Source organism: Alternaria triticimaculans, assembly GCF_023758025.1.
Source record: "Alternaria triticimaculans strain BMP 0046 chromosome Unknown scaffold_7, whole genome shotgun sequence".
Taxonomy (NCBI): Eukaryota; Fungi; Ascomycota; class Dothideomycetes; order Pleosporales; family Pleosporaceae; genus Alternaria; species Alternaria triticimaculans.
The window spans coordinates 204,115-229,281 of record NW_026055964.1 but is presented as its reverse complement, the minus strand read 5'-3'; the positions used below and the strand labels follow the sequence as shown (position 1 = coordinate 229,281).

The 25,167-nt window shown below is 53.9% G+C and overlaps 7 protein-coding genes across 7 annotated transcripts; 4 read left to right on the top strand and 3 right to left on the bottom strand.

Moving 5' to 3' along the window:
* Positions 1-4: 4 nt before the first annotated feature.
* On the bottom strand, positions 5-2,673 carry MCM2 (MCM DNA helicase complex subunit; the record flags this gene model as incomplete). Its single annotated transcript, XM_049366092.1, has 3 exons — positions 5-247; positions 295-2,522; positions 2,571-2,673. 3 exons carry the CDS (start codon positions 2,671-2,673, stop codon positions 5-7), a joined length of 2,574 nt encoding a protein of 857 aa, XP_049221818.1.
* A 456-nt stretch (positions 2,674-3,129) lies between these two features.
* J4E78_005471 (uncharacterized protein) lies at positions 3,130-6,009 on the top strand (the record flags this gene model as incomplete). Its single annotated transcript, XM_049366091.1, has 4 exons — positions 3,130-3,218; positions 3,271-3,325; positions 3,372-4,923; positions 5,309-6,009. The coding sequence occupies 4 exons, from the start codon at positions 3,130-3,132 to the stop codon at positions 6,007-6,009; spliced, it is 2,397 nt and encodes a 798-aa protein (XP_049221817.1).
* A 1,996-nt stretch (positions 6,010-8,005) lies between these two features.
* Positions 8,006-10,424, top strand: J4E78_005470 (uncharacterized protein; the record flags this gene model as incomplete). Its single annotated transcript, XM_049366090.1, has 3 exons — positions 8,006-8,216; positions 8,266-8,675; positions 8,724-10,424. The coding sequence occupies 3 exons, from the start codon at positions 8,006-8,008 to the stop codon at positions 10,422-10,424; spliced, it is 2,322 nt and encodes a 773-aa protein (XP_049221816.1).
* Positions 10,425-10,790: 366 nt separating this feature from the next.
* On the bottom strand, positions 10,791-13,732 carry J4E78_005469 (uncharacterized protein; the record flags this gene model as incomplete). The annotated part of the gene is made up of 5 exons (XM_049366089.1): positions 10,791-11,756; positions 11,804-12,586; positions 12,635-13,054; positions 13,108-13,509; positions 13,727-13,732. 5 exons carry the CDS (start codon positions 13,730-13,732, stop codon positions 10,791-10,793), a joined length of 2,577 nt encoding a protein of 858 aa, XP_049221815.1.
* A 205-nt stretch (positions 13,733-13,937) lies between these two features.
* On the bottom strand, positions 13,938-16,015 carry J4E78_005468 (uncharacterized protein; the record flags this gene model as incomplete). The annotated part of the gene is made up of 3 exons (XM_049366088.1): positions 13,938-14,179; positions 14,304-15,769; positions 15,822-16,015. 3 exons carry the CDS (start codon positions 16,013-16,015, stop codon positions 13,938-13,940), a joined length of 1,902 nt encoding a protein of 633 aa, XP_049221814.1.
* Positions 16,016-16,574: 559 nt separating this feature from the next.
* J4E78_005467 (uncharacterized protein) lies at positions 16,575-18,326 on the top strand (the record flags this gene model as incomplete). The annotated part of the gene is made up of 1 exon (XM_049366087.1): positions 16,575-18,326. One exon carries the CDS (start codon positions 16,575-16,577, stop codon positions 18,324-18,326), a length of 1,752 nt encoding a protein of 583 aa, XP_049221813.1.
* Positions 18,327-18,737: 411 nt separating this feature from the next.
* Positions 18,738-24,058, top strand: J4E78_005466 (uncharacterized protein; the record flags this gene model as incomplete). The annotated part of the gene is made up of 3 exons (XM_049366086.1): positions 18,738-19,017; positions 19,797-19,821; positions 21,310-24,058. The coding sequence occupies 3 exons, from the start codon at positions 18,738-18,740 to the stop codon at positions 24,056-24,058; spliced, it is 3,054 nt and encodes a 1,017-aa protein (XP_049221812.1).
* Positions 24,059-25,167: the final 1,109 nt, after the last annotated feature.

The window sequence follows — 25,167 nt, the reverse complement described above, 5'->3', positions numbered from 1 at the left end:
TTGCTCATGCTGCTGCTCTTTGCGCCCGCCCTCCTCGGGTTGGCGCACTAACAGCGCCGGGCCTGTTCAAAGTATACTTGGCGAAAGCCCTTGCCAACGCCTTCTTTGCGCTGACCTTCTGTGATCCAACAAAGGAGTCAACTGCAACCGCAATGGCGCGATCAATGTCTACCGACGCCACGTAGTCGGAGAGACGCATCTTACAGAAAGACTCTGCGATACGTAGGATAGCTTCGAGATGGCGAACCTGTAGTTGTGAGTGAATAATTTACTGACGCAATGGTGTGAACTTACGGTGATAGGATAGGCTCCAGTTGCCATAGACTCTCTGCGCATGTCTGCGAATAGACGGGCAATCTTATCTTGCTCAATCTGGTAAAGCTTGGGTCTGCACTTCTCCCTCGCGTAAAGAATGTACTTCCTCAACAGATCTTGTGGAATCTCACCCTCCTTGATTGGTGCGTCACCGTCGACTTCCATTTGGTCGTCGCCGTTCTGTGTCGCCTTTGCCTTGTCAGAATATCCGTATGCTGAGTTGACAAGTGGGTGAGCACGGCCGTGAGAGTTCACAACGAATTTGGCCAGACGTTCATCTTCTGCTGGGTCAACAGTGTCGCGTACGACACACAGAATGTCAAATCGAGACAGGATAGGCTCGGTGAGCTCTACGTTCTGCGAGAAAGGAATTGTTGAGTTGTATCGACCACCAATGGGGTTAGCAGCTGCTACGATGGAACAGCGAGCTTGAAGGGTTGTGACGATACCAGCCTTGGAGATGGAGATAGTCTGTTGCTCCATGGCCTCGTGAATGGATGTTCTGTCCTGGTCATTCATCTTATCGAACTCGTCGATCAAACAGGTACCCTTATCGGCAAGCACAAGCGCACCACCCTCAAGCGTCCACTCGCTAGTCATGGGATCACGACGGACGGAAGCAGTAAGACCAACCGCGGAAGCACCCTGACCAGTGGCGAAGACAGCACGATGGGCGGTCTTTTCGACATACTTCAGAATCTGGGACTTGGCAGTACCGGGATCTCCAAGCAACAAGACGTTGATGTCACCACGGATCGAGTGACGACCAGGAGCTTCTTTGCTGACACCGCCAAACAGAGAGAGTGCCACAGCAGTCTTGATGTCAGTGTGTCCGTAGATGCTTGGGGCAATCGAGTTGATGACTTTATCCACAATGCGAGGGTCCTTGGACAGTCGTCGAATCTCCTTCTCATCGTCTTCGGTCAACCGGAAGCCAGCCAGCTGGTCGTGAGACTTGACAACGTAGTTGGCCTCCAAGATAGTTGCAAAGACTGGGAAACCGTTCTTGTTGTTCAAAGCCGCATCGTAGTTGTTACGGTAGATGCCGGTGACTTCAATCTCCTCACCAGGCTTTGCCGAATCGATCAAGTCCCAAAGAAGGATGACCTCCCGATGACGGGGCAAACGTCCTGCCGGTACAGTGCCTGGAGACTCTTGCAGAGTGAGCTTTTGGTAGTTTCGGTACACTGTCCGCTCGGAGTTCACCGTGAAAGGACCGCGTGATTGGCAGTTCTGGCAAAAAGAGATCTTGACCTCAACGTTTGAATCTTGGTGGAAGGGACCCAGAGTGACGCCGCACTTGGTACAGTCAAACTTGACGTATTTGAGTTGAGGGAAGACTCCGCTTCGGCGGGTGACGACTCCACTGACACGAACCAGACTGTTGAGATGCGATTGACGGAGCTGGCGGAGTGTATATTGAACAGGTACGTCGGTGATACGGACGTGGATCTCGGAGTGGATACGCTCGTAGTCTGGGTAGTGGAGGAGAGCGACTTCCATGGCCACCTGGTCGAAGATCTTCAACATCTCGGTGGGCGTGTTGGCCAGCCAGTATGCCAAGGTAGCCTTTTGCTCGGCAAGGTGGTCGAATGAGACTTCCAAGGACTCAGCGTTGACCTCTCCCAAGGTTCGGATGCGGGCTCCGTATACTGAGTGACCGTGCTCGTCGGTGTATTCTGTCAGGAAAGACTTGAACTCGCGCGCGATGGTTCTGGCGACCTGGGGTTGAGCCACCCAATCTGTCAGGGTGTTGGCCTTGACATCGGTGAGTGCCTCCAGCGTCAATTCCTCGTTCATGATATCGTTGTCCATGTCCATGTCGTCTTCTTCGTCATATCGATTTCTCCGAACACGACGACGCCCCATCAGACCTGCCAGGCCATCCGCCTCGTCTTCATCTGGCAGGAAAGCAGCGGGCATGCGGCGTCTTGCCTCTCTGTCCCGGGCATTGAGTCGCGCATCAAGCTCTCGCCTTTGTGCAAGACTGAGCTCTTCATAGTCGCCTTCGTCGTCAATACCCTGGCCTTCGTAGGCATCGTTCTCGCGGGCTCCGTAGTCGTTCTCGAAGTCGTCGGCGAACAAATCAATTCCTTCCGCCTCTTCTGCGTCTTCGTCGAGATCGTCTACGTCGCGAATGATGTCGTCATCATCGAGCATGTCTGCATCGTCGTCTTGTGGGAGCATAGGTGGTGACGAGGCCATTGCTGTACTTGATTAGCCATTGTTGTGTCGCATGTTTTTGTCGCACTCACGGCTGGACGGCGGATGCGCCGCTGAGGAGGGGAGATCGTCATCGTCCCTTGCGCGTTTGTTGCTCCTGCTGCTAGGGCCTACGCCACGGTTTGCGGACGACATGTTGGAGCGAAGGGGTGGTGGTGGTGAACTAGTGTTCGTCAATATCTTGTTGTTGTGGTAAAGAGGGGCTCGTCGTTGCTCGGCCTACGAGTCTCGTCGAACCTGAGACACATACCTCATGTTCACTTAAAGCACGGTTCTTTACTGGTATCACCGGGATAAAGTAAAGTGATATGGGGCTGCGAAGCGGGGTTGAGGGTGCGGGAGAAGGGGTAGTAAGGGCCAGCGACACGACCGCGTCGCGCTTTCCTTTTCCACGCGTAAAGTGGTGATGCGGTAGCCAATCAGCGATCAGGCGCATCCAGCGCCTTCCTCACTGCTCACACCAAAGTTTCCCACGCACTTCCACGACCGAATTTACTCTGCTAGTATCTCGCATTCTGACGAATTTTGATCTTGTGCTCTACATCGAATTGCTTTCCATCTCGAATTAAGTGGTTGCGCGTTATCGCAATCATGGCGGATTCCCAGTCAACGACCATGTCCGAGAAGCCGCGCACCAGCAGCATATCGCAAGCATCGGAGAGCTCACAAACAGCGGCCGAGTACGTGTCTTCCATGCTCTTGTCTGTATGGAGACTAAATCAATTCCGTCAGCTTTATCAAAGAGCAACTTAGCCTCGAGGCAGAAGCACGCGAGGCTCTCCCCTACGTCAGTACCCACATCCTCCGAATGCGCCTCGACTGACAAGAAACAGCAATTCGATACCTGCACACGCGACCTGGGTCCTTTACGACAGAGCCTTTACGCATGCCTCACCTGCAACCCCGCGCCCGCATCGTCTGCCCAGCAATACACTCCAGCAGGCGTCTGCTACTCATGCTCCATCTCCTGCCATGGCGAACACACCCTTGTTGAGCTTTTCAACAAGCGCAACTTCATATGCGACTGTGGAACTACCAGGATACCGGATATGACGCCATGCACGCTTCGTCTCAACGCAGAAACTGGACGTAAAGGCGATGTGACGGGCGAAGAGCCAGCCAAGACGAACAAGTATAACCAGAACTTCAGGAACAAATTCTGTGGCTGCGGCGAGGACTATGATCCTCAACAAGAGAAGGGCACCATGTTCCAATGTCTCGGACTTGGGACTTGCGAGGAGGGCGGCTGTGGTGAAGACTGGTGGCACCCTGAATGCCTCGTAGGCTTCACTCGGGCGGAGTACAGCAAGATGATCGAGAAGCCCAAAGTGGAAGAGAAGAATGACAAAGTAGATGCGATGGAGACCGACAAGCCCGCAACAGATGACACCAAGACCAACGGGCACGCGGACGAGAATACGGCATCACTTCCAGCGAACATCGCAGCTGCAGTGACAAATGGCAATGGGGTTGATGGCAACGACATTGCAGCAGATGCTGGCGCAGAAGAGGACGACGATCCGCCGCTACCCCCAGGCTTCCCTGAAGAAGACGACTTCGATCACTTCCTCTGCTACAAGTGCGTCGAGGCCAATCCATGGATCAAACAGTACGCTGGCTCAACTGGGTTCCTCGCCCCAGTATACCACGACAAAGCCATGGCGCTTTCTCATGCCCAGAAGTCCCCCGTCTCAGCCCCAGATGACAGCAACGGCGACTCCAAGAAACGCAAAGCTTCCGACGAAGACGAACAGCAGCAGACATCATCCCACCTGACAGCTCCAGTTCCAGCTAAGCGCCCAAAGTCCGAAGATCCAAGCGGCACACTCTCCAACATCCCCGAAGACACAACGACGCTGCCCATAACACCCAAGAAGCCAGAAGCACCAGAAGGCCCAAAGCACGCTTCCCTCTCTCCCCTTCCCGTAGCCGCACTCACAACGCCCTTCTCCCTCTTCCTCAAGCCCGATTTCCGCGACCACCTTTGCCACTGCGACGCCTGCTACCCACACCTAAAAGCCCACCCGCAACTCCTCGAAGAGGAAGACACCTACGAGCCCCCCGTCTCCGAAGACGGCGAAGAAGGTGGCCAGTCCGTTGGCACAGGCAGTATCCTCGACCGTGGCGAAGCAGCCTTCAACAACATGGACCGCGTGCGTGCTATTCAAGGTGCAATGGCGTATGCGCATCTCAAAGACAAGGTCTCGGCGTTCTTGAAGCCGTTCGCCGAGTCCGGTCAGGCTGTTGGTGCAGAGGATGTCAAGGCGTACTTTGAGAAGTTGAGAGGTGATGCGCAGGGTATTCAGGAAGCTGCTGGCGATGCGAAGGCCAATAGGGATGACGATGCGGAGGGTGGGGCTGAGGGCGGTGGCAGGAAGGAACAGAGTGGGTATTAAGTGTAAACTCATCTACTCGAAGTGTTGAAGATGTGAAGGCGAGCGTTGTGGGAGTATGCTTTGCATCCTATGCGCAAATGATCTCCAGCTAGCTTGAAATTGGATATTGCACTTCATCGCAGCCAGTTCCCAAGCTATCTTCATGCTTTCGGACGTTTCGTACGTCTTCTCAAGATTGCCTTCACGATCACGGTCCTGCTACAAGAAAGCAACTGGTTCAAGTAAAACAATTATAATTCTCATATCTTGGGTATCAAATTAAAACTACTTCCTCCCCCTTCCATGCAAGCCAGCGCAACAACCACTACACTGTGAAACAAAAGAAACTTTTTCACACCTCCCATCCCCATCCCCCATTCTTCAAGCCGTCACAGTGACAGTAGCTGTCTCCGTAACCGTCTCCTTCCCAGTCGGCGACGCAGTGACCGTTACAGTGAATATCTGGCTCGGTGGTATCGGCGTGATGATCAGCGGGCCTTCTGATGTCGTTGATGAAGGCACCGGCTCTGGCGGTGGTGGTGCCGATGATGGCAATTCGGTCGGTGCTGGTGGTGTGGGCACCGCGTCGGATGTGGATGCCGTTGCGGATGCGGAGACCTCTGGAGGTGGCGCGATTGAAGATGAAGAAGGTTGCACCGAAGATTCTGGAGGCGTTGCCATGGACGTGGAAGCTGATGTGGGTTGTGCTGAGCTTGAGGGGGCGGGTGGCATGCTTGGTACAAAAGAGGACGACGGCGTGAGTGTAGGCGCAGGAATTTCTGATGTCAAAGATGACAGTGCAGGTTCGCTGGGCGTTGGCTCTGCTACTTCCGAAGACGAACTCGCGAGTACAGAGGATGAGGCTGCTGAGCTAGGTATGACTGGCTCTGGTACAGCGGAAGAAACGGGTATTTCGGGTGCTCCACTTGGCTGTGGTGTGGCTGTCGGCATGACTGTCGTGTACGATGTTACGATCACTACAGGCGGTACCTGGAGGGATGCCGATGGCGAGACTTCAGCCGGGGCGTTCGATGGAGCGGGCATGGGAGTGCCAGCCACTTCTGATGTTGAAGAGGCTAGTGGGGCAGACTCTTGAGCTTCAGTTGGTATAGCTGACTCTTGAGTAGATATTTGAGGCGGCTGGGATGTCGCGTAGATAGTGGTGTATTGCGTGACGATGATGCGCGATGTTACATCGATGGTCTCTGAAGCAGTGTCTGAGGGGAGGATAGCTGTAGACGATCCGCTCGATACAGGGGCTGGGATTGCCAGAGAAGTTGAGTTGGCCAGAGGGGTGGAAGATGGCGCTTGTATGACCGACTCGATCACAGAAGATAGGCTGGTGATAATCGCACTGGTGGTGGTGTTGACAGATGGCGAGCCTGAGGGTGCCGCACCGGGATGAGTGAAGCCAGGCAAGCCTCCGGTGGTAGACGCCGGGACCGCACTTGATACCGGTGTAGTTGTGGTAGATTCTAGGACAGCACTTGATGCCGGTACGGTTGGAGTGACAAGCGAGGTTGAAGTCTCTTCTATGGGCGAGTAGGTAAACATAGGAGCCTTGCGACTTGTCTCGGTTGCTGTCTTATTTTCCACAGCGGCGACAGAACTCGACAATGCCGACGATACCGGCACATCGCTGCTCTCTGTGGACGTTGGTTGCGGACTTGGTGTTACTGAAGACGTAGCCACTGCGCTTGAAGTCTCCTCTGGGGTTGGTAGAGGTGATGGTGTGATGTAGGAAGTAGAAAACACAGTCTGCGGGTCTTGTGTTACGAGTGGCTTCCCGTCAGGAAGAACGAAGGTGATAGCTGGTGCTATTGAAGAGAAGATGGTTTGCTGGATAGGCTCCACTATGATAGCGGTCTCTGCTTCTGCACGTTGCTGTCCTGATGTTGAAGCAATCGTTGAGGTAGTGTTAGGATAACTAGGAAACCTACATGGAGTCAGTGCTTATTTCTCAGGTTATCTGCCCGGGTTCCTTACAGTTGTCTTCGGTGGTTCTTTGGAACTGGTCCGGCGTTTATGGATGTAGAGCAGGCTGCCAGCAGCAGAATTGTGGAGAAGATAGCCATCGTCAAGACGACAAATTATTAAGAGTGGATGAAGGAGAAAGACGGCGCTTGCAGGCAGAATAAGGAAGCGATGGACTGAAGGACGAAACTGAGATAGTGAACGATTAAGAGAAACGATCGACACAAGGAGAAACAGACGGTAAGGAAAGACACCTAGGAAAGAAACGAAAATCGTTCGTCTCAAGCAAACCACAGGCTAAACGTTCAGATGGCTACGGTGGTGTCTCATTGCTACGCGGGCTGGCATCGGGTTTTGAAGCTGCATTAGCCGCCTTGAGCACGGTTTGAGTATACAATGGAACAAAGAGTAGTACTGGCCCAGCATGGCTCCAGTTGCCTGTAATTTGGGCGTGTCACTCAAGCTCCATAGGAAAGTAGCGCTGGTAACTGGAGGAGTGGCTGTGGTGCTCTGATGGGCTGGGTACATGTTTCATCCTCGGGCCAATGAGATGGCGGTATGGCCTCGTCGAGCCCACGACCTTGAAGCGCCTGGCCGAACGTCTGCTACCCGCGCAGAGCCTCCAGGTCTCCATATGCCAGAAATAACTCTTCGGAAGGAGGCTCAATTCCGCGATCCGAGTTTGTCAAGTGTTGCCGGTTTCCGCGTCTTGATGCAGTATGTGCTGTCTCTCGGCTGTTGGATGCGTCAAGACACCGGAACCCTGTGGGGATTTCTCCACAACACCAAGGTCGAGGTCACGATAGAAGACTACCTAGATGCCTGCAAGCATCAGCTATAGCTATCGACGATATTGTAGTGGATCGAGATGTGTTGGCGGGTTTGCACGTGCCCGATGTTCATTCGTCTGGGCGGTTGAGGGTCGCTCGGGGCAACAGGCGAGTTTCGACAAGGAAGGACAACACAGACCGCCATTTACGCTAGGACAGGCCCTTTGCATGTCGCCAGAGCCTCGAGTCTCGACGTCGCGTACGGTTGGTCTGGCATTCTTTTCTCTGTAGACGTAGAGTTTTTCGTATCTTTTCACCCTATCGCCATCCTCCTTGCCGGTCTGCACCATGAGCGTACGCGTCGTCGCGAGGATACGTCCTCTACTGAAACAGGAGCTTGACAAAGACACCATCGTCACCGCCGAGACATTGGAGGGCGACACCACCCCGGCGGTCGTGCGGATACCGAGTCCGAAGAACGAGGCCGAGTCCTTCAGCTTCCAATTCAGCTCTGTGTACGAGCAGGACGCGACGCAGCAGCAGCTTTTCGATGCCGAGAGTGAGTTCGCGACGGACGCGTTTCGGACCTGAAGTTGACCCCAGACCAGTCGCGCCGACGGTGAAGCACCTGTTCAATGGCTTCGATCTATCGATATTCGCCCATGGCTGCACCGGCACCGGCAAGACGCATACGATGCGCGGAGGAAAGTCGCTGGCGGACCGCGGTGTCATCCCAAGACTGTTGAGCTCGATATACCGACGATGCAAGAAGATCGAGAAGGACACGGCCGGTGCCACACACGTCGAGGTTGCCCTGGAATATTTCGAGATCTACTGCGATCGCGTCTACGATCTGTTCGAACCGCCGGAGAAACGCACCCCGTCTGGCCTGCCCATCCGAGACAACAAGGGCAAGACTGTCGTCGTTGGTCTTACAGAGAAGCCATGCACAACGCTTAAGGAGTTTGAGCAGCTTTATGACCAAGCCAACATGAACAGGTCAACGTCTGCCACTAAGGTGAGGCTTTACACGCGTTAGAGGTAAACATTACTAATGATGCTGCAGCTCAACGCGCATTCCTCCCGATCCCATGCCGTTCTCTGCGTGAAGATCACGCAAACCACCGAAGACACGGTTCGCGTCAGCCGAGCATCCTGCATTGATCTTGCAGGATCCGAAGACAACCGACGAACCGAAAACAACAAGGAGCGTCTGGTCGAGAGCTCGGCCATCAACAAGTCGCTATTCGTACTTGCTCAATGCGTAGAAGCTATGAACAAGAAGGCCAGCCGGATCCCGTACCGCGAGTCCAAGATGACGAGAATCTTATCGCTGGGTCAGAATAAGGGCTTGACTGTCATGATTCTGAACCTTGCGCCGACCCGCGCATACCACCTCGACACCATTAGTTCCTTGAACTTCGCTAGCCGGACGAAGAAGATCGAGATCGCAGAGGTGGAGAACGACCCCATGTACAGGACAGCAGTCAAGCCATTGGCGATAACTAGTAGTGTCGGCGGCGCAACAATGTCACGGCAACCGCTACGATCCATCGCGGCCGCACACAACGCGAACATCCCGGAGCCAGAGAAGGGGAAGAAAGGAGAAAAGCCTACCAAGGCCTTCTCTGTATACTCTGACGCTCGCAAGGCTGCTGCCGCTGCTCCTCGCGTTTCTAACCTTGCACAGAACCAAGGAGTACGAAGGACTGAGGGTTCCAAGCGAGCGGCTGAACCCAGCAGCACTTTCGCAACGCGACCAACGAAGGCATTCCGAACTGGGGATAACACCTCACGGATACCGAACAGAGAGCCCGCTTTGACGAAGGCTTCGATCGAGGCTCTCATTGCACAAAAGGTGGATGAGAGGCTGGCAGAGAAGGCCTTGCAAGACGCCGGTACCGCTGCGCCAGCGCTTTCAGCAGAGTTGCAGAAGCGCTTAGACGAGCTCGAGCACCGTATCGATGCACACGAAGAGGACGGAAAGTCGCAGGGTCTACAATTCCTGCTTATGGCGAAGCAACATCACATGCGCGGAGAGGATGCCAGCGCGCTTAGAATGTACCACCTGGCCCAGCCCTTCTTCCCCGGCAACGCAAAGCTAGAATCCAAGATGAAAGCCCTCGAAGACCGGATACGCGCAAAGAAGGAAGAAACCACCAAGCACGTCTCCGCCCCCGTAGAGCTACCCTCGCACACCGCCGCCGCAGCGGCCCCCTCGAACCTCCTCATGGCCCCCCTCAAAGCCGTCGAAAAGAAACAGTCGAAGCCAAAGATGGTCTACAAAGACGACTCCGAAGACGACGAAGAATTCGCTCCCGCGCCTCCCTCCGACCACGAAGACTCCTACGCCTCCGACACCAGCTTCCAGTACACCAGCAAATCCAAGCCCGCCCGCAAACCGAAAAAGACGACTAAGAAACTGCCCATCTTCCGCGACGACACTGCCCCGACCACGACTACGACTCTGACCACAACTACCACTGCTGCCGATCTCCCGTCTCACTCCGCCTCTGCCTCTGTCCAACAAACCCCTCGTACCAGCCACCTCCTCAAGATCATCAACTCGCGCGACGTCAACCAAATCAAAGCGCTAAAAGGTGTCGGAGCAAAGAAAGCGGATAACATTGTGAACTGCCTGGTCGAAATGGATGATGCTGAGATTATGGATTTGGAGTCGCTGGCTATGCTGAAAGGTGTGGGGGGCAAGACGGTGGATAATATGAGACTGGGGTTGAGCGTTGTTAATACTTCTTATGATTTCTAGTGCTTCGGCTTGACTTTGTCGCTGTTTGCGCCTTTGGAGTTTACATCAAGCATGGTGTTTACGGCGTTTGGTATGTGAATTGCGCGCTCAGTGCGTCGCGTAGACTATTCACACTGCATAGAAAAGGGCGTTTTGGGTTTGGCGGCTTAGGCTGTCTTGCATTTTGCATCGTGCATAGGTCAGATCTTAGAAATTATCGACTATTTCTTCACCACTCTACGGTTGCTTCGCTTTTAGACTTCATTTGACGTGCGAGTGTTCTGCATTATTCGTAATCCTAGTATCATACAAGACCGTAACTTTCAATCTCAGCCCACAAGAAAGAACCCACAATCACTCACTCAATCCCAACTGCAACGGGAGCATCTAGAAAGGCCAAACCCAGTCTTCCGTCTCCTTGGGATCCATACCCTCATGGTACGCATAGTTCTTCGCCTTGATCTGCTCATCAAGCAGCTTTTCCCTCGTGGCTGCGCCCTTGTTACCCAAGCTGGGGATATTGTCAAGCGCATCAATCGCCAAGCTATAGCGATCAGTGCCGTTCCTGATAGCCAGCTCAAGAGGCGTGTCAATGTTACCCTTCTCCCTGTATCCGCGGACGAGCAGGTTCTGCTGGCCCTTGCGGCCATATGTAAGACGGTGGATCAACCACGGGTAGGAGTGGAAGTTGAAGATGCAAGGTACGTTGTCGGTGAAGATGGCCTTGTACTCGTGTGCCTTGAGGCCGTGGGGGTGCTGGTCCTCGTCGATGAGCTTGAAGAGGTCGACGACGTTTACGAACCGGATTTTGAGGTCGGGGAGGTGTGTGCGGAGTAATGCTGTTGCGGCAAGAGACTCGTGAGTGGAAACGTCACCGCAGGATGCCATGACGATGTCAGGCTCTTGGTCCTTGTCGTTACTTGCCCATTCCCAGATGCCGACGCCCTTTGTGCAGTGGGCAATAGCTTGCTCCATGGTGAGGTACTGAAGGTGCTCCTGCTTGTCGGCAACGATGACGTTGACGTAGTTTTCGCTGCGGAGGCAGTGGTTCATTGTTGAGAGCAGGCAGTTAGCGTCGGGTGGGAGGTAGATGCGAACGACCTCAGGGCTCTTGTTCGCTACGACATCCAGGAAACCTGGATCTTGGTGTGTGAATCCATTGTGATCTTGTCGCCAGACAGTCGCAGTAAGCAGGATGTTGAGTGAAGCAATCTTCTGTCTCCATTCGACTTCGAGGCACTTCTCGATCCACTTGCAGTGCTGGTTGACCATGGAGTCGATGATGTGGATGAAAGGCTCGTAGCTGTTGAGCAGACCGTGACGTCCAGAGAGGATGTAGCCCTCTAGCCAACCCTGAGTGGAGTTAGAAATGTGGCATCAAGCAATAGCGTGTGTCTTACCTCAACAGTGTGCTCTGAAAGCATCTCCATAACGCGTCCTGCATAGGCTAGGTTGCCACCATCCTCGTCTTCCTCAAAGTACTCGCCCATCCAGACTTTCTTGCCCGCCTCGTACACCTTACCCAGCTTGTTGGATTCGGTCTCGTCGGGGCCAAAGAGACGGAAGTCTTTCTGGTTATCTCTGATGATATCGCGCAGGAAGGCGGCGCAGTTCGCCATGCTACCAACCTTAGCGACACCTCCCTTGGTGACCTCGATAGAGTAGTCACGGAAGTCGGGTACGTGGAGCTTGTGTCGGATCAGACCGCCATTTGTGACAGGGTTTGCGCTCATCCTCCTGTTGCCGGTTGGCGCCAACTCCCTAAGCTCGGGAATGAGCTTGCCGTCCTTGTCGAAGTGCTTCTCCGGCTCGTATGAGCGCATCCACTCTTCCAGAGTCTTGAGCTGGGACTTGTCCTTAAGAACCTTGGTGAGGGGTACTTGATGTGCGCGCCAGAAGCCCTCCAAGAAATGATCTCCATCGACATGCCTGGGCGCTGTCCATCCCTTGGGTGTACGGAGCACGATCATGGGCCAGCGCGGCCTGAAAGCCTTGCCTGAGTCCCTAGCTTCCTTCTGGTATTCGCGGATCTTCGTAATGCATCGTTCCATCGTAGCAGCCATTGCTTGGTGCATGGATGGGATGTCGCTTCCCTCGACGAAGTAGGGCGTCCATCCGTAACCGACGAAGAGAGCTTCGAGCTCCTTGCGACTCACGCGAGCGAGAACGGTTGGGTTGTTGATCTGTATGTTGTCAGCGACATATTTTTTCCGCAAAGTTCAACGCCATACCTTGTAACCGTTCAAGTGCAGTACAGGCAAGACCGCACCATCCGTGATTGGGTTCAAGAACTTGGTCGAGTGCCAACTCGTAGCAAGAGGGCCGGTCTCAGACTCGCCGTCTCCAACCATCGTCAACGCAATGAGATCTGGGTGATCAAACACTGTGCCGAAAGCGTGGGAGATGGAGTAACCAAGCTCTCCGCCCTCGTGCAAGCTGCCGGGCGTCTCTGGTGTAGCATGGGATCCGATTCCACCAGGGAACGAGAAAGACTTGAAGAAGCGCCTCATGCCCTCTTCATCTTCGCTCTTGTCGGGGTAGACCTCAGAGTAGACTCCTTCCAGGAAACTGTTTGAGAGAACAGCGGGTGCGCCATGACCAGGGCCAGAAATGAAGATGGCATCTAAATCGTACTTCTTGATGAGACGGTTCTGCGCATCTTATTAGCACCTCCCAATATCCGGACTCGTGCGATGGTTCTTACCATGTGGATGTATGTGAAGCTCTGTCCAGCATCCGAGCCCCAATGTCCCAACAGGCGTCGCTTGAGGTGATCCAGAGTAAGCGGGTCGCGAAGCAGAGGATTTCTCCTCAGATATATCATGCCGAGGCACATGTATAGAGAAGCATGGAAGTAGTCGGTCATCTTCCGCACCTCATCTTCGCTGAGCGGGTGTTCAGTGATTGAGGACCTCGCGGGCCCGTATGGCGAGATGCTGAGGTGTTCGACATCCTCGACGAGGGTGTCGGGATCTGCTGGAGGTTTCGCTACCATGGCATCCATGATTGCAGGTTGGTGGAAAGGTACAACCTTTCGTGCTTTAGGTAAGGTCTTGAATGGAGCTAGGTCTGAGGATGTAGCCAAGTAGTACAGATACGATGGAGGCTACAATTACCAATTGTGAGTAATGGAGGAGTGAAACGATTCAGAAATAAGAGCTTCACGTAAAGTTGGGACGAAGAGCGCCTTTAAGCAGTCGCGCGTCAGTATGCGCGATTGGAAGCTTGAAACCTGGCCAGCGGTACGGCCGGAGACGTTCGCCTGGTCCATTGAGCTCTACCATTGGTGCTCTGGGCGGAATCATGCTACTGCAGCGCGATACCATCATAGCGACAAATTCCTTTTGCAGGTGTTTGTTGGTTGCGTCATGGCTGGATGGACCGAGGTGGGGTCAGTTGAGAATCACGCTAGCGAGCGACGCGTTCCTGCCGCCAATTCTCACGATATGCCATCCATGGCGTGACATGTACCTGAGCTGACTGAGCTGGAGAATGGCAACCGTATGATCTGTATATTTGCCGGTCAGCTGAATTCTAAGGCTGTTTTGATGCCACCTGGTCGTGTGCCAGTGCAGGACCTCTCAACATGATCTCAAGACGCCGGAAGACGGCGGACAGCATACTTGCCAGCCTCCACTTCCCTTCCAACCCTGGCTTCGGTGTCGGAACTTCATCCGAGCGGATAACGATCTGCGCAAGCATCTGCAGCAAGCTTGCTGCTAAACATTTGTGTGCAGCCTGGGCAGACATTAGAGGTGAAGCAATGCTGCCAGACACTGTCGCCATTAATATGTAGACTTCAATCAAGTGGATGTATACCTGCGTTCCATTGCTCTATATGTTCATGATCTATTCATCAATGCATTCCATAATCCCCCTCCGCAGCAATTGTCCTCTGACATTCAGCGAAAATAGCAGCTTGCCTGGCTACATCAGCCAGTCGCCCAACGACTTGCTTGTTACCATCCAGGAAACCGTATAACGCATACGGTATGTCCACCTCGTTACAAAACTCTTGCACCAACTTTTGGGTCTGCCTCAGGTTGTGTCGAGGGATTCTCGGATACAGGTGGTGTATAGCCTGGAACTGCAGGCCACCATGGAAGAAATCCAACCATTGCGGGCAGTCAACATCCATCGTCGTACGAAGCATCTTCTGCGCAAAGGATTCATGGATACCCAAATCTGCCGTACTCATAGCGAAATGAGACAGCGTGATCTGCACGTGGAGCGGCGACGTAACGGCGTGGGCAATCAAGACGAACCAGAAGCGGCTCCAGTTGTCGGGTATGGTCTTGTACACGACTCCATAGCCGAACCAAGTCCAGTAGAACGACATGCCCACCATCTCGAAATATCGGTGCCACCAAGCTGGTCCTTTCTTGGGCCCCTTTCCAAGGAGCAAATACATCCAGGACAGTCTGTAAAGATTGAAACGCGCTACCATCATGATCGGGTAATATGTGTAGTGCTGTAGCGGGATCATGACCTTTGCGAATGCGTCGTATTCCATGGCCCACTCGTAAAAAGTTGTAGTGAGACTCTCCATGAACCGATGAGTGATAGCGAAGAAAGGAATGTATTGGATGTCAGGGTCGTGTTCGGGATGGTTGGTAACGAGATGGTGAACGTTGTGGCTGTATTTCCACCAACAGGCACTTAAACCGCCCAAGTAGGAGGCGATGAACATTGCGATGGTCGAGTCGGTCGTGAAGTCGTGCGTAATACCCATGTGTCCAGCATCATGGACTGTGAACGTGAGCTGGTGCCAAAAGCACGCAAGTGGTATGGCACTGGTGATGTACCACCCCTTCGTCAGCAGGAATATGAAAGCGGCCAAGAAAGACCCATAGCGTAGGCATTCGATACCGTAAGCAGTGTAATTGCAGTCGTAGAGGCCTTCTTGCTTTATGCGCACTTGCAAGTCGCGGTATTTTTGAGTGATCCGATCTTGAGTGGCCGGGTCCAGGGACGGGTATTTGGCCTTGTCGAAATCCAGCTCTTCTTGAGTCCGCCTGTCAAGCACTGTCATCTTCGGAGTGACCCTGTCATCCAGCTCGACCGATGAGACGCTTGAGTTCGAGGAAGCCCTGGTGACATTGGCTCCGTTGCGTTTGCGGGCCGAAGCAGACGGCCGATCTGCTGGTTCGAAGAGCGGGCTGCTGTCTGCCGAAGAGGCTGAGCTAACAGTCTCCTGTTCTGAAGAGGAGCATGATTCCATGTACTCCTCCTCTGAGAGTCTATCCAGCTCTTCCTGTGTCCGGAACTTCCCTCCCTGTATCGGCGGCAGGAAGTTGGTCCATCGTCCTTCGATACGGCCGACTTGGTAGCGATTCATGAGCTCGAGCGTCTGCGCAGAGTGGAATCTGGGTGCACAAGTCAGCATTAAGCTTTCCTGGGCAACACGGGAGACCATACCGAGTGACTTCGTCTGTGGCATCTCGTCCCACCATGTGCGCGATGGCCTTGTCACCGCCTGGGTGATAGGGCAGCCATGCGTCCACCTTCAAGACCTTGCCGTCTACGATGACAATTGAGCGTCCATTGGCGATCTGGGCCTCGATCTCTCTTCGACTGAAGACTCTCGACTTCCTGTCTGCCCGGGCGGCCATGTTGCGGTGCGGTGTGGTACACGAAGCGTACACAAACGGGTGTCCAGGTGCGGGCTCAATTGACGAACGAAATACAATGTACAGACAATCAGACCATAGCCTCGCGGCGTCTCAGAAGGAGCTAGGCGTTGCGGTGAGCTGCGCCGGAGCCAGCCAGTGGAACAGGAGAGCGTGAGCTGATAAACTTCCGAAGCTTGCCCGTCAGGAGCCTGCACGCCCCCACGTTCCTCGCCACCCGACAGCCGCATCCAGCAACGGCCTCACATGTCAAGCTGAGAGCGTGTGTAGCCCTGCAGCGCCGCATATGTAAGTAATAAGTCACCAGAATCTACACGTGAGCTTCGTGAAATTTCAGAGTCTTGGAGAGCATAAATGCGGCAGGTGCCCACTTGAGCTTGCTATTGCGCGCTTTCTGTCGGCAAACTCCGACACTCCATCACCTTCTACTTCGTGACCTTTCTCTGCCAAGTGACATTGGCTGACTTCCACTCTCAATTTCATCCTTTCTCAGAACAAATCACATCACCCAAGGCGTCCCCTAGAATTCGAGATTCCAATCATGACCCGAGACATCAAGGACTTAGCGAAAGAGTGGCTGGAGCTCGACGAGGACAAATCAACGACAGATGAGATCTACAAGTTGTTGGTGGATGGCGATACCGAGGAACTCGAAAAGCGACTTCGATATCGTATTGCCTTCGGAACAGCTGGACTGAGAGGGCCCATGCAGGGCGGCTTCGCATGCATGAACTCTCTGACAGTGATTCAAGCCTCCCAAGGACTAGCAGCGTACCTGCTTAAGACCGAAAAGAACGTTGAGAGAAGGGGTGTAGTCATTGGGCGGGATGCGAGGCACAACTCGGAAAAGTTTGCCAAGCTCACCGCAGCTGCATTCGTCGCAAAGGGCATCAAGGTGTGGTGGTATGAGGACCCGAGCCATACGCCCATGGTTCCCTTTGGCGTGCGCGAACTCGATGCAGCTGCTGGCATTATGATTACCGCAAGTCATAACCCGGCCAAAGACAATGGATACAAAGTCTACTGGTCGAACGGGTGCCAGATCATCCCCCCACACGACGTCGGAATCGCCGAATCTATCATGGAGAACCTCAAGCCTGTCACTTGGGACACGAGTGTGATAGAGTCTTCACTTCTGGTGGAAGGAAGTCTGGATCTGGTACAAGACAAGTACCACCAGGCCGTTCTGTGCGCTGCACAGCCCGAGCATGTCAAGGTCAAGATGGACCCAGAGCTCAGATTCGTGTACACGCCGATGCACGGTGTTGGACTTCCCGCGATGCAGCGATGCGCAGAGACACTTGGCGTAGCCTCGCAGATGACCGTGGTGGAAGCTCAAGCACAACCCGACCCCGACTTTCCCACAGTCAAGTTCCCGAACCCTGAAGAGAAGGGTGCGCTCGACTTGGCAATCGAAACGGCAGAGAAGTCCTCGATACGCCTGATTCTAGCTAGCGATCCCGATGCAGACCGACTTGCGGCAGCAGAAAAAGTAGGAGATAAATGGCATATATTCAGCGGAAACCAACTCGGAGCGTTGCTTGGATCTTACCTCTTCGAACGCTACCCAGCGTCGAAACCGCGAGAGAAGCTTGCGATGCTGGCCTCTACAGTCAGCTCCAGAATGCTCGCAGTCTTAGCGAAGAAGGAAGGTTTCAAGTTTACCGAGACGTTGACTGGGTTCAAATGGCTTGGAAACGTAGCGCGACAACTCGATAGCAAGGGCTACGATGTCGTATACGCCTTCGAGGAAGCGTTGGGATACATGATCCCGCAGACAGTACACGACAAGGACTCTATCAGCGCAGCCGCGGTCTTCCTAACCGCGGCATCGCATTGGTCCACCCAAGGCCTCACACCATATGCCAAGCTACAACAGCTCTACCAATATCTTGGCTACTTCGAAGACGCAAACACATACCTCGTCTCGCCATCGCCGTCCGTGACGACATCGGTGTTCACAGCCATCCGTGCACTGGGCAGCCCCCACCCAACGTCGATTGGCTCCCGTAAGATCGCACGCTGGCGAGACCTGACCCTGGGCTATGACTCAAAGAGCAAGGACCACAAGCCCGATCTACCGGTTGATGTTACTAGCCAGATGATCACCTGTGAGCTAGATGATGGGGCCGTGTTTACAGTCAGAGGCAGCGGGACGGAACCGAAGATTAAGCTTTATATTGAGTGCCAGGGGAAGAGTAGTGAGGAGGCGAAGAAGGGCGCTAATGAGATTTTGGAGGATCTGCTGAGGGAGTGGTTTAAGCCTGAGGAGAATGGGTTGAGACTGGCTTAGGGCGGGAGGTGTTTTGACTGAATTAGATACTGCTACTATCACTGAGTTGAAGGGTGAGAGGGCATCTTGAACACAATGCAACCTTCTCTTGTAGAGTCGAAATAATCGCGCGGTTGTTTTACAACTGTATGCTGGCAAGCACCATGTTCATGATTAGATGCTCTTACATGTATTGAGTATTTCATCATCATTGTCGTCTTCCTTACTTGACGTCGCTCCACAGCAGACTCACTCTCACCTAAAATCTGCGCGCTAAACCCTATCTTCCGCGACAAACATAACTTCTCTCACCTCACCTACCTTTACCCGTCCACCTGCTAACCTACCACCCAAATCCCTTCTACTCAGTCATCCGCCCCTCTATCTACAACAGCACTCCTCCCCATCTACATCCACCACCCCACCCACCAAATGGCCACCCTATCAACATCACCCATCTCCCTCCTCTGGGTTTCCTGGACAGACATGGATAAACTCGTCGACATCGAAACCTACGGCTCACCGCAGATCACCAAATGGACGAAGGCCCAAGTCAAATCCCAATTCGCATCCAAAGACCTCGCGCCAATGTGCTGTCCCCACCTCCGCGCTCCCCGCATCCCAGAAGCCATTGTCGAGATTAATAATTCAAGGAACAACGCACCGGCTATGCAATACTACATGGCAAACAACAGGTTCTGGCTCGCGCACCGTATGTTATCGCAGGCGCAGTTTCAGTCGGCGGTAAGGTTTACGACGGATGAGTGTTACTATCTGCTTGAGGAGGGGGAGGCGGTTGTGGAGGTTAATGGTAGGCCGTTGACGACCGTGGAGAAGGGAATGTTGGATGTTGAGCCGGGGAAAGTGGATATGAGGTATGTGCTAACTGTGGGGAAGGTGTGCGAGAGGTGTTTACTGACTTTGGAAGTGAGCTGCAGCCGACGATGATGAAGATGCATCTTGGAGTTGCGATGAGGCTTCCGCCGTATACGGTGCATTGCTTCAAGGTGAGGGCGGATTCGCTGGTTACAGCTGGGTGTATTGTGCCGAGGGGAAGGGAGGAGTAGGGGGGATGAGGGTTTAGAGAAAGGATTGGGATGGAAGACTTGGACGAGAATATTTGATGGAAAACGCGAAAGAGGAGATATCAAATCTGGCTGGTGGTCCCTAGTTAGAAGGATATTAACGTCTAATTCTTGACGTTGGATGCATGAGGCGAAACATGCGGTCCAAATACTATACCCAAAAGATAGTCGCTTGTACTATTACACGATCAAGATCTGCAATCGCATGACAAACTTGGAACCTTGGAAGACACCCACCCAACAGTGACAATAGTGGGTGGGTGCGTAAGCGCTTCGCGGCCTCGACGTTTGGCATGTGGAAAAGGCAAGAGGTGGTTGCACCCTACCTAGGTACTCATCACAACATGGGACGAGCGCTCGGCAGATAGTTGTATCTCGCAATCTTGAAACTGATATCCTCGACTAGCGCCCGCCTTCCCGATCGAGACCCTGTCAGATGCAGCGCAGACGCAGCGCTGACGACAACTAGTTACATACGGTTCTGCCTTGTACGGATGGGTCCATGGCGAGGCTGATGTCTGGGTCGAAACTTGTCGCCATGCGCAAGTCTCCATGGTCGGGCCTGTTGGAGGTGCAGATGCAATGCAGCATGCGCGACAGTCCTCCGTGAGTACTGGCCAATGAGCGGCATGGTTAGTCGATTAGAAAGGCGCCATGTATAGTGTTGTTGCTGCCTTGACAAATGGGAGTTGACGATGTAGAGCTGGCGAGAGCGCAGAAGAATCGCTTTTTCTCAGAAGTATCAGGGCGATGATGGAGGGTTTACTTTTTACCCTTCGCCGGCCGCACATGGCGTTTATAGCGTCGCTGGATTCGACGGCTGGGTAGCAAACGGCCAGGGTGTTCGGTCGGCCGTCAGCTAAGCAGGGGAGGCGGAGGAATGCGTGCCCTCGGCCAATCACGTGGGCGTCTTGGTATCGATAGGCCTGTCCCGCGCGTACCCAGACTCCGGGGAAGTGTCTGAGGCAGCCGTGACTAAACCGCTGCGGGCTGCGTGCATGCGTGCTAAACAGTCACGGCCCAAAAGTATCCACGGCCTCGTTCCCCTCAAGTGCCCGCCAGTTCTGTCGCGTCCGTCGCGTCCTCCCAGCTGCGCCCTGCCCGTCTATAAAGACCCGTCGCTCCTCCCCTCGACGTCGCCTGGTTTTCGCAGTCTGCTCGCACATTCTTCGGTACGCCCTCGGCCCCACCAGAATTTCCCTTGGAAACGTGCTAACGGGATGAAAGCTTCAACAGGAACCGCGACATGTCTCTCTCCTAGACTGTTCGCGTCCTATGCGGGATGCGCTGCCATCAACATCAATGGCGGGGTTCGGCGACCCAAATACTCATGTCACGCGACAAAGTCACCATGCGCCGTCGCAACCAACTCCCTCGAGACGATCGCTGCCAGACGGGCCGTGCAACTATCGCGACGCGCACATAGGACAGTGTGGATGTGACCAATTTTGGGACAAGCTCAGCGCCGAGCTGCACGATGAGAGCGCCGACCATCGGCCTAGCAGCGAGCGCTCCACGTGGTGTGTTTGCGGGCACCATGCCTGCTTCCATCTGAGGGCGTCGCGTGCGCCAGAGAGGCAGGCGCTGTCGATGAATCTCCCGCTGCCATCACTCTATGCGACAGGTGAAGAGCCGCGCCAATTGCAGGCAAGCGCGCAATGCGACACGAGTGCTGCGATGGGACAGCTGGGGGACAACCTTCTGTCTGAAGGGGGTCAAGCCATATACAATGCGCGCATACATCAACAACCCAGCCCCAGCCAGCGCCCCCAGCGTCAGCCCTCTGAGACCAACTCGTTTGGTCGCTTGCTACAAAGTCAGGACACTCCATCACAAATCAGCACCAGCGGCCTTCCTGGACTTCCTTCCGTGTGCTTGCTATCTCATGAACGCCGCCCAGTAGCTAACAGCGAAGCTAGGTATGGCGTGAATCAGTCGCGCCAGACGGTGGCAGGTCTTGGTCTTTCGATGATGAACTTGGAGAGCATGGCTCAGCTTAACCGTCAACAGTCGCCTACATCCACTATACCCGACGACATCAACATCGCCCATACCCCGCGAAAGCTACCCAACGAGCCCGTCATCTCCCCGGGCAGAGCGAACATCACCAGCCCATCGCGCGGTATCCTCGAGCAGGTACTTGAGTTCAATCGCAACTTCCAGCCCGACGAGCCTGGCGATACCATACCCAACACCTACAACCCCGAGGAATACGTACAAAGCGCTACCGAAGTGGCTACTCCAAGCGTTGGGAACACTCCAGATCTGAGCGCTGCTGATCGGGCTGTACAGGACGGGAAGGACATGATCGACGCAATGAAGTGCATTACCTCGGAAATCCAACAGCAATCGACTAGCTCAACTGAGCGGCAGACATATGGCACAGTTCCCACCCAGCTCTTGCCCAACAACGCTACTGCAGGACCACAGGAACAGCTGCAAACCCTCCTCCAATCGGCTCCTCCGCAAGGTCTCCAGAAGCTAGTCTCCTACCTTGCACCTCTCCATAACTTGTTGAACTCCATACCCAACGTAGCCAAGACTATGCAGGAACTTGGTAGTCGCCTAGACTTACTGGAGAATGGATCTTTCAATTACGTTCAGCCGGAGGATCTCAACAACACCTTGGAGATGTACGAAGGTAGGCTCATTGACGTGGAGCATCGCATGGATGAGCATGAACGCATGCATGAAGCTATGGACGAGCAAAGTAGCACCAGCTCCTTTAGCCGAAGGCGCATCGACAACGCCACCACGTCATTTGGCTCCAATCACTCTGTTGATTCTACCACTTCGTCCGCCCTGATCCTTGCGGCCATGGACCGCAAAGATACCGAGATGGAGCTCGATAACATCAAAGAGCGATTGGACGTACTTGAAGCTGCGGCGCCGCCCACATCCTTGCAACCTTGGGAAGTGGAAGTTGTCCTACTACCATGGGGTCCGGACTTGAAAGGCATCTGGTTCTCGCCTGATGAACCCATGCATGACATAGCGAAGACGACAACCCAGAACTCTGAAGAGTGGACCCAAGCTCATACCTTGAAGACTATAAAGAGCCTGCCATTCCTGGGGCGAGACTCAGATTCAAGCCCATACCCTGGTGCTCGCAACTCGGTCAGAGGATCTATACCTAGCCAGGCCGATAACGGTTGGAGTAGCCAAGACATCAGTAACTGGGCCTCAGGATCTACCGATGACTGGCTGTTTCCGAAAGCCTGTGGTAGCAACAATCTGGTCTACAAGCGCCTCCAAAGCAGAGGTTTTGTCCGGGACGTTACGTTCAAAGGTTCCAGCGCCAAAGACATCCAGGAAGCTTTGTCACATGCCTTCTCTGACGTCTTCGATTATCTGCAGTATGATGATAGTGACGAAAACCCCATGATCTCTGCATACCCAGGTCTTCGAGCACCCTACATACCGCTGCGAAAAGTACTCAAAGAGTCGCGACTACGTTTTCTCACTCCCGCCGAGATGTCTAGTAGCGCGCTCTGGAATGCTCAATTCCTATCAGCCGGCGTTATGATGAGAGTCTCTGGTGGAAAGAAAAGGCTTTACGTCACCGTCCGCGAAGCCTATACCCAACAAGTTGATCGCAATGAGTTCGTTGTCATGGAACAGTCATGGCCTGAGCTGCGCCAATTACCTCGCTATCAACCCGACCAAGACTCGCAGATGGAGGGCAACGACGAACAGTGCCAAGCGCATGTCCCTGAAGCGGATGCAAAAGAAGCATGTTGGCAGTTCGTCGAGACATACGATGCTCCGCCTGCTAGTGTACATTCGTCTTTCGGAAGCAATCAGTCCGTCCAGCTCTCCATGCGCCCTGCTGGTCGAAATTGGCGACGGTCAATCACTCCCAACTCGATACTGAAGAACAAGCAACCCCAGCCCATCTCTCCACTAAGCGAGAACCATCCACAACGTCCACTCTACTATCGCAACCGTACGGTATCTGCTTCGGTCGTTGATACCGTAACACCTCGTCAATCAAAACGCCGATTCAACCCCTCCATCGTTGAGCAATCCTCTGCCCCGCAGGTAATCTCACGTGCACCCAGCCTGCCGTCTGCGAGGCTGAAACGCCGTCGCGTAACGAACTCCTCATCCCCACGACCCGAGGAAGCACACGTCACGATATGGAACGCAACCCCTCGGCAATCACGAGAACCGCCGTCACCCTTCTACTCCTCACAGCCCGCACTACCACGATCGAACTCAGACGTCATGAGCAGACCAAGTCAGCGGTCCGTCGCCATAGCCGGTAAATCAACGCCTTTCGCCTACGCAACACCACACTCAGGGCCCTTCCCAGCTGACCCTGGCTTCAACGCTTACAACAATGGCGGAGACACGGAGCCAGATGACGACAACGACGCGTATGATAACGATGACGGGGAGAAAAGCTGGCGTGGCGTCACCGATGACGATAATGACCAAGACAATGACAGCGCTTCGAGCTCGGTGCTGAACGCCGAAACTGGTGCGCAAGAGGGAGCCAGTTTCTCAGGCGATGACAGCGGGTTCGGCAGTGATAACGGAGAGGATAGCGATGCGCCGTCGGAAGATGATGGAGAAGTGTATGCGCAGCGTCAACATGGTGAAGAGGATGAAGATGAAGACGACGAGGATGTGTTTGACTCTTTGCTTAGTATCATCGAAGCGTAGATACGTGGGGTTGATATACGGATGATTTGGATTAGGTTATCACATCATGCAAGAAGAGCAGGGAATCTGGATATTCGACATCCAGCTAGGAGCATTTGAAGAGAAGCACACACACACACATATCGGCATAGGCGTTCTAAGGCAGGGAGATCTTGTACTATATTGCTTCCATCGTACTTGCAGCGTTTTGTTCTCCGTTTTCGGAACCTTGTTCTTTCGGTTCCTGGTTAGCGGGGTGTGTCTTTGTATACTACTAAAATTGGTCGTTGGGGGCATAGCTATACGGTTAGGTTAGGGTTGATGGTGGTGGATAGTACCCACACTCTCCCCTTATGGCGGTTGAGCTGGAATATGAACATCTTAGATTCATATCTGATGTTTCGCATCTTGCATGAGTGAACGGCCACTAGTCTCGCACCATCTCACTAGCTGCATGAGTTCCTCCGTCTGGGCTATCAAGACGATGAAGCAACGTCAGAACCAATCGTGAATCCAAAGGCCTCTCCCAAGACGGCATCCGGATCCCGTACGTCAAAGCAACCGATCCACACCCCCTTCCCTTCTTCACCACCAAGCTTCAATGCATCGACAGCCTCGACGAGCTTTTCGTGAGTAGTATCGCCGTCGAACCATCTCAACGCATGTTTCACCAAGCATACCCTTTTGAGGCCCGGGAGAAACACTCGCATGTGGGGTAAACCTCTAGACCTTCTGCTGCCGCTGACTGTGAACGTATACTGTTCGCAGATAGATATAGCGGTGATGGCGCGGCGTTGGTAAAGTGTGGTGTTTTCAGTAAAAAGCTCAAGTGCGTCCACTGTGGCGAAGTGGAATATGTTGGACTTAAACTGGAGGAGCGCGGTTTCGTGGTAGATTTGACGACAGGCCTGCGTGATGGTAAGGATTTGAGGCACACACTGCCTTTCCCGAGTCAGCCTGGCCCTGGCTTCGTTAACGGTTTCCCCTTTGAGCCTGCGAGGGTCCATATGTAGGTTGTGCCTCGGGGGATACGATTCGAGCGATGTGGTGAGACTGAGCGTCAGCTTGAGCCCCTCGTATAGTCCTAAAGTGTCGGGATATTCGTGGTGAATCACGACGATGGTGTATCC